Below are 13,944 nucleotides of genomic sequence, written 5' to 3'. Positions count from 1 at the left end.
AGGACCCAATTTTCTTGACCTTTGGGATAAATTTTGTTAGTTAGTGACTCATGATAAAGGTTACTGAACTTCTTAATGAGTTTTTGTTTTTTGTGTATGTGGGTTGAGTTGGAAATTGTGGTGATTAATGTGGAAAGACCTTCAAAATGGGTCTCACCTATGTTGGTTCGTAAAAAATCTGATTATAATCTGATAATTTTACTAAAAAAAAATCATATAATTGTGGCCTTTGTTGTATAAAAATGATCAGTTATTCCTAAATTAAATAAAAAACAATAAAATAGAGTCTTAACCTTGCCTAGATCAGTTTCTATAAATAATAAAATAATGATGAGTTAATTCGATTAAGTTAGAGGAAAATATAGTACAATTTATACTTGATAAGGAAATGTACAATATCACAGTCCACTTGCTATTTTTATTTATGATATTCACAAAAGGACGAAGCTTCTAAGAAGAAGGCTCCCACGGTTCCAGGATTCTGGACGAAACTCCCTCCCACTGCTTCAAAATAACCCGGACAGGCAGAGATCTCTTTCGGGACGAGTTGCTAATCCCCGTATCACTTTCCAAAGGAACATCTCCCTCAGAGACCACCTCCAGGTCGAGATAATCTTCAGAAGCGGATGTTCTTGCAGACTAACAGGCTATTAGGACTCGCCTTCCTTTACCCCAAGGTAATCCTTTTTATCCTCCACAGCGGGCTTATGTCCGACGTTAGTTCTTCCAAGGCGATCAGGAATTCACTGAAAAGGAATCCTACCTTTCTTTGATGAACGTTTGATCAATAAGTTGTATAAAGAATTAGGGGATAATATTTTTTTACATTGAGAATTACCCGTAATGCGCTGGGAAAAACCGTTTAATGACTTTACTTAATTGCTTAAAAGCATCTGATTCAACACTTTTTCTTTATAAAGAATAGTGTTCGTCAAGACTAAAGTATAGGAGATAAATCTTCTTTGAGGATTATGGTCCAATTTAGCTTCAAACTGCCTCTTTCCCTTCTATTGATCAGCTGCCAATAAATAACTTGAGGTATCTGCCGTTACCTCTAGATTGCTACTAATATTCCAACGGATTTATTCTATATGTTTAATCTATAAATTTATAATATTTCAAGACATGTTCTTTATTCTCAATTTTATTTTTAGTCCACCTATTCCTTGAACATATGCGGTATGGTTTTGGATTTCAAACTAACTTTGGAAATCCTATGGCAAGTCCATCTTATCGACTGATGCATATAACTTCTTATATCAATATGATTCGACTTGCTTTTCCAACAGTTCGCACTCAGTGCACTTCTTTTGGCTGCGAAACATAAAAACCAGGGTCTTTTTTTTTCATTTTCTTTTCATTATTACCATCCTTCTGTCGATATTTGTCCAGTATGTTGTATTTTTTCTTTGTATCCTAAGGAATCTTAATCAACTTATACTGCATCAAAACTTAATAATTTCAAGAAAAAAATGACGCAATTACAATCACTAATTAAGGAAAGTATTGATAAAATTGAATTCAGAATGAAATTTTGTATTAAAATGTACAATTTAAAGTAATCAGCTCAAAAATAAATTTTATTATTTTTTTTTTTAATTTCCTCAAAAAATGGCCCTTAAGTTTTACAACTGGTCAATGCAATTATGGTAAGTACGGAAACTCTCTAAGAAGGAAATTTCTTTTTTTTTAATCCTAAGCCTCATGGATCTGAAAGGCATTATATTAGGGGGGAAGGGTTAGTGAGGATTGGTAAAACCATATATTTTAATATATTTTAAGAGGGGGCAGTAGAGCGTACGTGGTAGATGTTTCTACTGAAATTTAATTTTATCGAGAAATAAACCAATAAATAGTGATAAAAACGTACTCACCACTTTATCAGAGAGGTTTCGAACCCGACAAGGGAGCAAAGCAGTCTCTCCCGGCATGACGCTCACTGTGAGCGGTGTAGGGTCGAACTCCGGAGCTATACTCAAGTCTCTCGGCTGTCCTGGGTATGACCCTGTAAAGCAAATGTTTAAGAATAATCAATTGTGAAACATGTTTTCTTTAAATATAAAATATAAAATACATAAATATAAAAAAGAAAGGTTAAAATTTCTGAAGAATTAGTCTATGTACTGCTGTAATTGCAGTCAACATTCAGTAATAAATATGGATATGTGATTCCATCCTAAACTAATTTGTTATATCGGAGAGCTACTTCATTGTTTTAATAGTCCAAACACGTTTATGGTAAACAAGTGAATCATGCTATAGAACCTAGGAGGATAAATCCTAACATAATGCAAAATACTCAGTATACAATTACTATTGATGAAGAATATAATTTTTTTAATATACTCTGTCGAGTAATTAAACTAGTTTACTATACAATAATGGAAAAATATAACCCTTCTAAAAAATTTCTTTGACAGTAGCACCAAAGAGATAGTAAGCTACAAAGAGGTTCATTACGTTGTCCATGAGTTCATTTAGCCTGGATCCAGAGAAATTTAAAAGCTTTAATTATTATAAATCCAAATTTTTGGGCACCTTCTCACACGGTCTCGTTTAAATTTGGCAAAACTCTTTATTATTGAAATGAAACTATAAAGAAGACAAAAGGACAGAGGAAAAATAAAAAATGTTTTTTTAATTTTTTTTTAATGGTGTACAAGTAGGTAAAGTCAATACAGAATACAAATAAGCTTAAACATTTTTATGCATAAAGTGTAAAGTACAGGTATTTTAAGGTAGAATGGGGTCTTCCGAACATTTAGGAAAATATGAGACACCACATCTTTAATTTGTAATCGTTTTGAAGAATTAAATTTATTTAAAAGTTTGTTCATAATAGGCATAAACCATTGCGTAACAACATAAACATTTTGAATCAACTCTATAAAATTTAAAACTTACTAATTCCCTCCAAAATTTTTTACTACCGCAACCCGTAAATAAGGGAATTTCTTGTCCTATGTTAATTAAAGGATGTGATTTACTGAGAATTCCGAATGCATACTCCAATAACAGGTTTTCCACCATAAATATGAAGGACGAGGTGCTCTCATAATAGTGGCTGAAAGTTCACTTAAATGCTCTATGAAATTAAACAAACGATACAGTTAAAGCGGTAAGATGAAAACTAAAAATATTACTACAAGTACTAGATGATCTGCTTCGGCTAGTAGTCTTGATCCGATTTCGGATCCAAAGATTTTCACACCGTCATACTCTACACTATCTTTGATCACACCTCAACTTTCGTCTATCTTAACAGCATGATGGATCTATGCTTGTACCGAAGGACAAATTTCCTTTCATTCTTAATGAGTTGACAAAAATAAAAACTTTAAACTTTTTTTTTTAAATTTATTTATTGATATTTACAACTGTACATAAATACATCAAGTAAATTTGAGGAAATCATAATGGTATGGTACAAGCATGTAGAGAAACTACCCAATGGTAACACTCTAAAAACATTTTTACAATATAAGGTCTCGAGGCCATCTTCTTTTCAGACGCCTAGGAGGATTGTTCGGAATAAAAGAGGAAGCAAGATTAGAAACTAATGGGTTTGAGTGGTTAGGGAGTTTGTAATGGAAGGATTGATATCTGGTTCGGGCTAGATCGGTTACAAATGGAACATTGAGGTCTTTGTGGATGATTTTATTTGTGACAAAGTAGGGAGCATTTAGGATTTTATGAAGGATTTTGGATTGTAAGGATTGGATACGAGAGGAATTCCAAAAAACTTTAAACTTAAATTTTTTTTTAAATAAAGTTATCAGCTATAATCTTATTACAATTCAACATATGAATGCCAAATAATATATAATACATAACTGCAAAAGACTACGAAACAAACTTTTTTGTCATTTTTCATGGCATAAGAAAGCGTTTCCAGAGGGAGAAATACTTTTTTAATTACATGTTAATAATATATGATTTTTATAATTTATTTCTTTATTTTATTTTATATTTTTTCTTCTTTTTCAATTACGTTCCTATATATCTCGTAATATAATTTTCTCCTTTAACCCAATACATCTTCATTTTTTTTTACCTCTGACAAGACAAGATAAAAATAAAATCGAGGATATAAATAGTAAACAATTTAAATATAGTAGCTATATAAAAATAAAAATTTAAAATGATCTATAAAACACAACTCAAAATAGTTACTTACACAGATATAAGAATATAAATACATTCAAATAAAAAATAAAATTATTAAATATAAAAAGTGATAGTTATAATAAAAAGTAGTATTTAAAAAAAAGAAATAAAAATATTTTCCAATTTCCTAATTGATCTTAGTTAATGATAATATTAAAAATTATCATCTGAAAAATAGATCATTCATTAGTTGTCATGAACTTCTGTCTTTCATAAATTTTGATCTGACACAAATTAGGTACCAATATTTGATATTATGAGGATAAATAACTATGGATATTTGCATATCGTCTTATCTTATTTCCTCATTTGGGTGAGGAGCCCTTACATACTAAACTAATTTAGATTGCCTCAAAAATGATTAGAAGCGTCTTCAATCCCGAAGGCATTTCGCAGGAAAGGTTTCTAAGAAAATACTTTATAAGAAAAATATTTTCAGCACTATTTTTGGAACAAATAGATAGGAATAAACTACTACAAATGGATTCTAAATAATATACCTATAAGCCTGAAATAACTTCCGACCGACAATGAATTCAACACTAATGCATTAGGGGCTACAGGCGGATAACAAAAGAAGCGGTAGAAAACACAGCTGGTGGAGAATAGAGGGGAAGGGATAAGTAGTGGGGCCTCTAATGGACCGAAAGTGGGGCAGGATAATCCTGGGAAGGAGAGGGGTGTTTGGGGTATACCAACCCCCCTACCAGATTTTAATCAACCCCATACAATGCGGTTTATAGGGGGGAATTATGTTATTATTGAGATCTGTCTCCTCTCATGTCTTATTTAACTGGGGATCACTGTCATTTTATATGAATCTAGAGCTGATGGAGTACTCAAATACATTGTAATATATCCTTTTACTAATTTATTTTATTTTTTCTATTGACAATTAGATAGTAGTATAATTTATAAGCGATTTAAATGATTTTTTAAACTCTAATACGGTCTATTAAAAACTAAAAACACAATAGCTCTTATTCTATGTGTATATTTTCCAAGCCGTTTCGGATAAATTGTGCTCCCCTCTTCAGCTTTCATAATTTACTATTATTTTTTTTTTAACATATCTACAATTGTATAAAACAGTTAGTTCTAATTATTAATTGAAAAAACCCAATAAATAAGTATTATAAAATTATTTCGTACTTAATGTGCCATAATCAAAATTGTCTGAAGGAAAAGAGAAAGAAATTTATTCATTCATGCTGCCCAAATACATCGGGTTGCCACATTAAACAGCATACTGATCTATCCGTGATCTGACATATATAAATTACATTTTCTTAAATGATACAATATAATAGAAAGATAACAAGTCTTACTTAAGTCTTTAGTTAGTATACAAACTAAATAAAAGCTTTTCAATTTATTCCTTTTTTCCTTTTCCCTCAATTTTACAACCCTTATTTAATTTTATCAACAAATTCCCCTATATAACAAATATTAGAATATCAAAAACAATAAAATAACAAAATTTTAATTTACAATACAAAGTACAGTAATATGGCCAATGACTATAGTGGAAAAGAAGGTTTAAAAGCTCAAGGTTTATAAGAGATTTTTATGGAGTAGGGATAATTCAATTAATTATTATTATTAAATGATTTCATTTCTGATTAGGAACAATTGTGTTTTTTTTAATAATTGGCCTTTGGGTAGTTATTTTAATATTAATATGTTTCATTATTAATATTAAAATAACTAAAAATTAATAGAAGCAAAATAAACCATATATTATATATATTGTTCCTAATCCAAGAGTGAGGAGTTGTATATTTTTATAAATTATGACATAATGATTCTACAGTTTTCGAGACGGAAAAATACTCTTAATACGGGAAAATACCGAAATTACTCTTGTAAAAAAAACTATTATAGTTATATTATAAATATAAAAATATCAATTAATTGAGTCAGGTTTTTAATTAATTTGATATAAATACCAAAGCACCACACAACAACGTGGATCTTAATTAATATTTCATTCCTCAAATCGTGGTTCATAATTAGTATTGGTAGGAATCCATCAAATTTAATTAATTAAATATCACTCAGTTAATCAAACCTCATTCAATTCAATTAAATAGAAATGCAAAATTTATTAATTAAACTCCAGCCCTTTGACTTTAAATATTAGCTTTAGGAAACACAGTAACTTATAGTCAAACATAAACTGATTCAAATATGTAAATAATTATTTTTAGTATTAATATAAAAGATTAAGATAAATACGGACCACACTTATATTTATTAATAAAAGTTTTTAAAAACAAATCCTATTAACTTTTCGGCCTTTTGATATCGACAATCTTGATATGTATTACAATCGCTTATACAACAAATGTTATATTCAACACTTCGAGCACTTCTTATTTCAATAATTGGTCACAATTTTGTTGTAATCTTATAAAATATCACATTTAAAAATACAAGTACAAGAAGTGCACATTTCAAAACTGTTGTCACAATTGTATTGTACAGGACTATATAAAGAATAATGTTATCAGGAAAATCTATTTTCACAATATCTTACAGTAGAATTCATGAAGCGTAAAATAAATTAAAAACAATAATTAAACCTTTAATTACTTTATTAAAGATAGATGAAATTGAGTAAAATAAATATAAAATTTTAACCCTGAAAAAGACTAATATTGAATTTCCCTGGGATAATTTTTTTAACTATCGAAATGTCATTCATTCACAAACCTAATCATAACAGTTTTAAAATAGGGAGTTAGAGGTAAAAAAAAAACTCTTAATAAAAAAATAAGTGCTATTTTCTTCGATTTAAAAAACAAAACAAAAAAAACTACCAAGTTCATAAAATATAATTTATTTTTTATTGGAAAATTATTTGTTGACTGTATGTAATTAATTTCAGGAAGATAGTCCGGGTGGAGGTCAAGAAATCTAATATAGTGAATAAACTATTTATTAATAATAAAAAGTTCGTCCAACTTTGCAAATCTTCTTCAGGGCTTAGTTTTCGAATTTTCATAATTAAATTTCAGTTTAGATTGAGCCCTCTAATGTTTGGTTACTAAGAAATATTATTATTTTTTTTTCCCCCACTTTGCACCTTTCTCTCTCTTCTATAATCGAAAGTTTTATTGTTAGGTTGAAATGTAATTTTTGTTGTTAATAGTTAATATTTTAGAAAAAAATATATTTATTCTATGGAAAATTGTTTTGAATCTAGCAGCAGATGTTAAATAAATGTTTATGTATGTAGATACAAATATTATTCAAAGGTTTTTTGGTAAAAATTATGATATTCTTCAACATGCGTTATTCTAGTAAACTGTTTAGGCTTTTGATGAAGTATTGAGAATTATACAAAACTAGTAGAAACTAATTATTAGTAACCAAAGTTTTGCCCAATTTTACTAGGCTTCATCACTTCAGAATTAATTATCTTCCTATAATCTATAGCATACGTTCAACAATGAATCTTCTAATATGTATCAAAACATCCTAAGAAAAAAAAAATTACAAATGTGATACCGATATAATTCACAGTATGATATTTCAGTAACATTGCCACTTGATATATAATACATATCATGAAAAAGAAATTCAATATCTATTGCACACATTGTACGAATATCATCTTGCAAAAGCTACAATCATGCAGTTAGATCATGTTACATAGACGGCTCACCTTAATAAAAAAAAAAATTATATTACGCCACGTGAAAATATAAATGTCTAGACGATATTTGATATTATTTAGTTCAACTGAAACAAATTAGGAGTAATTAGTTTTTTTAAATTATATTAAAACTATGTTAAAATTCATAGTATTCTTATATAAGCACTCATCACTCCTTTAGCAATATGGAACCCACCACCAACAGGAATAGCCCCTCCCTATTCCTAGTGAGCATCCAGGCAAACATATGTCATCATATTGTTGACACCGCCTTCAGGGGACCCGGCAACCATTCTTATAATGCCATCCCGGCAAAACAAGATAATGAAATATATATATAATATATATTTGTAAATGCCTTTTCTTTGTTCCAGGAGGTAAGAAAAAAAAAAAAAAAGCAAAGCAGTATGGAACCAAAACATAAATCTACATATAACAATGACAGGATTGAGTAGTTAGCTTAAGGAAATAAAAGTAAAACTATTTCCCAGACTGAAAATACAGATCCGGAAATAAGAGAATTAATGTAGACTTAATATATACAGTTAAAAGGCCAAAGATTTTATAAAAAAAAAAATATTTAACAACCATAATGATAAGAATATTGTCGACCGTAGACAATGTATATAAGGAGAAGATGGGGTACGGTCAGTGTAGAACACAAATCAGTAAAACCTTATTTACTAGTGCAGACGTTTCGGCCAGAATATCTAGCCTTCAGCAAGGCTGCTTGGAAGAGGTAGAGAATCCTAGTGAATTGCTATTGTACAAGAGCCGGGAAGAAAAAAGGCAGTTATCTCACCCCAATTTTTGATTACTTCAATGAAAACTGTATAATTAATAGTCAAAACTGATGAGTCTGCCAAGTATAGGTAATGGGAATAAAAAATTGCGGCTGTTTCAAAACCTTAAAAAAACTAATTTTTCATTCCGAGCTCTATATCTTAAACTACCAACAACACTAGAAAATCTAAAATAACATTATTTAAAGAAGAGTAAATTTGCTGAAATATTAGCCCTAATAGAGCTATTTAGGTCCAATAGTTCTCGAGATAAACCCTTTTAGAGAGCTGCATTTCATAGAAATACACTGAAATATCAGTAGTTAATTTATTTTTAGAAATCTATATCTCGGGAACTATGTGACGTACAGATGTCTATTAGCACTCAAATTAAAGCTCGTTTAATGTACTATAAAGTAGCTTTTGACCTTTGCCTTTGTAGAAATTGTAGTTTTCACACTATTTGATAAATAAAATCGATTTATAGTAGTTCGGACAAGAAGTTGGATTTTTGAAAAACTTTATTTCAGAAACCATTGGACGTATTGATGTCTGTCATCACTCAAATTAAAGCAATTTAACATACTATAAAGTAGTCAATGACACTTATCTTCGTAGGGGTAGTAGTTTTTATGATAATCACGTATAAATCAATATAAATTCATAAATATAAACTACTACATATCAATTTATTTTAGCAAATTTCATGAAAACTGCTACTCCTACGAAAATAAATTTCTTAAACTACTTTATAGCTCATTAAACTAGCTTCAATTTTAGTGCTAAAAGACATCTGTACGTCACATAGTTCCTGAGATATAAATTTCTCAAAATAAATTAACTAACATATTTCAGTACATTCAATGCAACATTTTTATAAAATCTTGTTTTTTAAAAAGCTATATCTCAAGAACTATGAATGTAAATAGCTCAATCAGGGCTTTTTAGTAAAGTAGGGGCATTTTAGGAAATTCACTCTACTTTAAATGATGCTCTCTTAGATTCTCTATTGTTGCTGGTAGTTGTGAAGATAAAGAACTCATAAAATCAAGAAATAAAGAATAAAAACTTAATTATTTTTAACGTTTTGAAACAGCCACCAATTTTTATTCTTCCTACCTTGGCAGACTCATCAATTTTAACTAGTAATTATAACTAGTTTTCAATTAAGTAATCAAGAAAAATTGGTGTGAAATAATAACTGCCTTTTTTCTCCTCTTGGGCTCTTATACTAGAAGAAGTAGAGAATCCTAGTGGATTCCTAGTAGACTAGGATTATTCACCTCACCAATCCCCAACCATTTTCTCCTAATATATATTTAGCATCTAGTGTCGTAGAAAATAATGGATAGTTAAAAACTATGGTTTATTTAACATGTTAACTAGCGACTTGCTGTTTTTTTCCTTTTTAGACTTTAATATTATTTTTCGTCACCATAGTTACTAATCAGTTATATTTTTAATTTCAATTACCCGAAATATTATCATTTTTGTTGATAGGACGACTAAATCCACAAAATTATTTATAAGATTTTCAATAACGAATATTACAACAATTTTGTGTTGAATAAATCAATGGTTAAAAGCAGAATGTAAATTTAATTAAACTGTTATAATTTTCTATTTCCGCCATATTTTTGCAAACGAGAAATGTAAAAATTTAGGAAAGAGATAAAGTATTAAAAGTATTTGAAAACTAGAAAAAGTGGAGTAAATAAATCTGAGTAGAAATAAATAACGGATAATAATAAATTAACACTGTACAGGACTAATAATAAATAAAAAAGTAATGCCACAGTGAATAATATAGACATAATTATAGATATATTAAAACATTATTACTAAATTATATTGCAATTGTAAGCAATGAAGAGGAAAAATACGCTTAGCAATTAATGCTTCAAAATATTAGTTTAAAAATTACTGATTCATTGTTTTTGGTGAAAAAACAATAACTTTTCATTGAAATGAGAAGAATTTTTAAATTTAAATGCTAGTTTTCTTATTGAGTAGGGATGGTGAAAGCATGTCATTAAAAATTTAAAAAGCTTTCGTTATAAAATGTAAGTGAAGCGAACCCTTAAGCAAAATTGAAAAAAAAAATTTGTAAAAGATAAAGTTTATGTTTAGAAATGTTGCCTTCACTTGATAAATTTATGCGGCCAACTATTAATTTTCTAATACAAACAAATTATGTTTTAAGATCTTTGTAGTTGTTACAATTTTATTAAATTGAAGAATAGACCGCTTATCCTATGAACTTATTTATTTACTGATAAATATTACAATCTCCCACAAAGTTGGTCAATCTATAATAATAATAGTGTAATACCAAAATTTAAATAAAATAAAATAAATAAATAAAATCTCTACATGTATATAAACAGAAAAATAAATAAAATTAACATTACTAAACTAGGTATAATAAAATAAATGTATAATATTTACAATCTCGACCTGAAGATCCCCAAGCCTACTCTATTCCCACGCACTATTACAAACAGTCAACAATTAATCTTGCATCAAATGTTTATTATTAGGGGCCACATACTGATATGGACATTTCTGAATCAAGATGATTAATTTACACTTAAACGTTGCTAGAATATTGGCTTAGACAAGACGAAAAAATTAGATAAGTGATGAATGTAAAAAAAATAATAATAATAAAAATGTATCATTTTCCTTTAAATATGATAAAATTAATAATAAGTTGAAAATGAGATTTTGCACAAGAAATGGCATACAATGCCTCAGTGTGGTACGATATGTACCGCATGAAGGAATGCATAAATAATTTTATGTTAACTAGTTCAATTTAAAAATTAATGCCAAGTGCAATTTAAAAATTATAAAGGGGAAAAACATCAATGTAACAACACAATCCGGTATCAAATCAACTGTGATTTAAAATAAATAATTACAATGAATCACAGTCAGCAATTAGCTTTAACTAAAAAAAAAAAAAAAATAAATGTATTTATAATTTTGTATGTTCTGCACGCCACATGTTTACAGTCTTCCGCACGTCAAACGTCGTGTGCAAGCAGACCATCTGGTTCAGGCTCAGAATTTTTTACTCCCGGAGAATTCTAATAAAATGGAAATTCTGCTGACTTTTTAGGTCCCCTCTCTCTTCCGATTATTGAAAAAAAAGACTTCACGGAGTAATTGGTTTTCTGATACTGGGCGATCGAAAATCAACAAGGTTAAATAATTTTTTTGTAGAGGCTATGTATGTACATTCTTTAATCATTACTACTTTGATTAACCATCACCTAGGGTGGATGCATCACTACTAGCCATGTAAGATCTAAATTATAAAAAAAATTAGGCTTTGAAACAACCAGTTTGAATTGCCGTAATTTTAAAGGTTCATTTGTTCTAAGTTTCTTTTAAAAATATACTTGCGATTAAGCGAATCTTTTATTTTAGCCACTAACTAAAAATTCTACATTGGATCCGATCGTTAGCTTATATGAGCTGAGGAAATAAGTTTGATTTTATATTATAATGATGTTTAAGAATAGTTCGCATAATTTTTATTTGAAATCATCCTTTGGATACTTTTTATTAGATAAAGGAACTATTCCTTCGCCTAAATTGATAAGAATAAGATGAGCATTTGATACATTGTCAAATTAGGACAAATAATTTTTAATAATTTAAAATATATACAAACAGAAGGATAAAGAAAATGAACATAATCAAACTATATGCATGAAAAAATAAATAAATAAAACAAAATAATGATAAAAATAAAAGAATCTCTAGTCACGTTTACACTCATATATACAATATTTATACAATCGATATTACACAGGATCCCTGAGCCCACTCTATCCCCCACGTGTGAGGGGTATAGCAGAGCACATAAGATCCCAGTGCATCCCTCTCGCAGCATCACTGGTAGTGAGCCAGTGGAGGCTGAGCAAGTGCACTTAAGCCGCAAACACTCAACTTGAGTCGAGAATCTGACCATTGCCATAATTCCAATTGTCCAATTTTATTTTACAATAAGTCTCTTGGCCACTGCCGTTTCAACCTTCGTGGTGGATTGTAGAGATGGGTGAAACTAGATTGAACCAAAGGATTAGGATGGTTGGAAAGGTTTATGTGGAATTTTGAGAATTTGGTTGGTATGAGGTCAAGGACAAAAGGGATATGAAGGTCATGGTGTAGTGATCTGTTGGAAACGTAATAGGGAGCATTAACTATGGTTTTAAGGATTTTGGATTGAAAGGATTGGATACCTTTGATGTTCTCTCATTGTATTAGAAATAAAAAATGATTAAATATGAACTATGAGAAGATTTATTAATTAACTGAAAGATTAATTTATATAGCAATTTGGAACAACAAGACAGACGGAGACAGTCCAAAGTACTCGATCGATCTCAATCACAATTATATATGAACAGGTTTTGTTGAACATATTTTATTAAACTACTGTATTTTTGGTTGGAATACATTTTGTCTACGCTGTGGAGCTTATCCCAAGATTTCAATTGTTTATAAATATTTCTAATACAAAACATTAAATAATAGTCATTTACAAAAATATAGTGTAGTGCGCGCATTATACAAAATGCACTTATCATTGTAGGGTGGTAAAAAGAAGAAAAATGTCTGCTTACACTACTAAGATAATTCGTGTTTAAAACTTTCTCGAGATACTAAAAACGAATATTTAGTTATTGTAAGATATTGTATGTTTTCTACTGCACACTTTAACGCCTTTTTGCATAATGTATATGGCGTATTCTGTGTGTTTTTACTGCATAAAAATTTTGGATCTGGTTTGTAAGCGTTGATTTGATTATAAAAAATATTATCACCGAAGTACTACAACCTTATATTTAAAGTAATAATAACTGAAAATAAAAATAACTACATCTCACATAATGAATGAAATTTTTATTACTTTCCACACAGTATTAGTTTATATAAATTATACTCAGACATCAAATCAGAAACTTCGAAATAGGAAGCCCCAGCTACAGAGCAAATTACGGCTATGGTTAGTTGTAATTTACCAGCCTGTTGATAATTGACAGCTTAAGTAATTACATCTATTATTCCAATTGTAATTGGGTAAACCTGAAAGTGCAATCGGTGGGTAAATATTTAGTTATATAATTAATATAAAAACGAATTGCTTTTAGAAGGTTAAAACATTAGAAAAGAAATATTAACAATAAAGTGCCTAAGAGAATATTATTTAATATTTCTAACCAGGATGTAATTTATTTTATAGGTATTATTAATTACTTATAGTAATTATTTATAGTAGTATTAATTACATTTACTATTAATAAAATCTAATAAATTATA

General features: G+C 28.9%; 1 protein-coding gene across 4 annotated transcripts in view; it reads right to left on the bottom strand.

Annotated features, from left to right (window-relative positions):
- The window catches only part of LOC106687010 (zwei Ig domain protein zig-8), a 351,411-nt gene that overhangs the window by 190,993 nt on the left and 146,474 nt on the right, over nucleotides 1–13,944 (bottom strand). For all 4 annotated transcript variants that reach the window (XM_014430648.2, XM_014430649.2, XM_014430650.2 and 1 more), the window contains one exon: nucleotides 1,875–2,005. In XM_014430648.2, coding sequence (XP_014286134.1) covers nucleotides 1,875–2,005 — 131 coding nt within the window. The remainder of the gene's footprint in view (nucleotides 1–1,874; nucleotides 2,006–13,944) is intronic.

Source organism: Halyomorpha halys, unplaced genomic scaffold (genome assembly GCF_000696795.3).
Source record: "Halyomorpha halys isolate HHAL.00 unplaced genomic scaffold, Hhal_1.1 Scaffold906.1, whole genome shotgun sequence".
Taxonomy (NCBI): Eukaryota; Metazoa; Arthropoda; class Insecta; order Hemiptera; family Pentatomidae; genus Halyomorpha; species Halyomorpha halys.
This window is presented reverse-complemented; position numbering and strand designations above follow the sequence as displayed.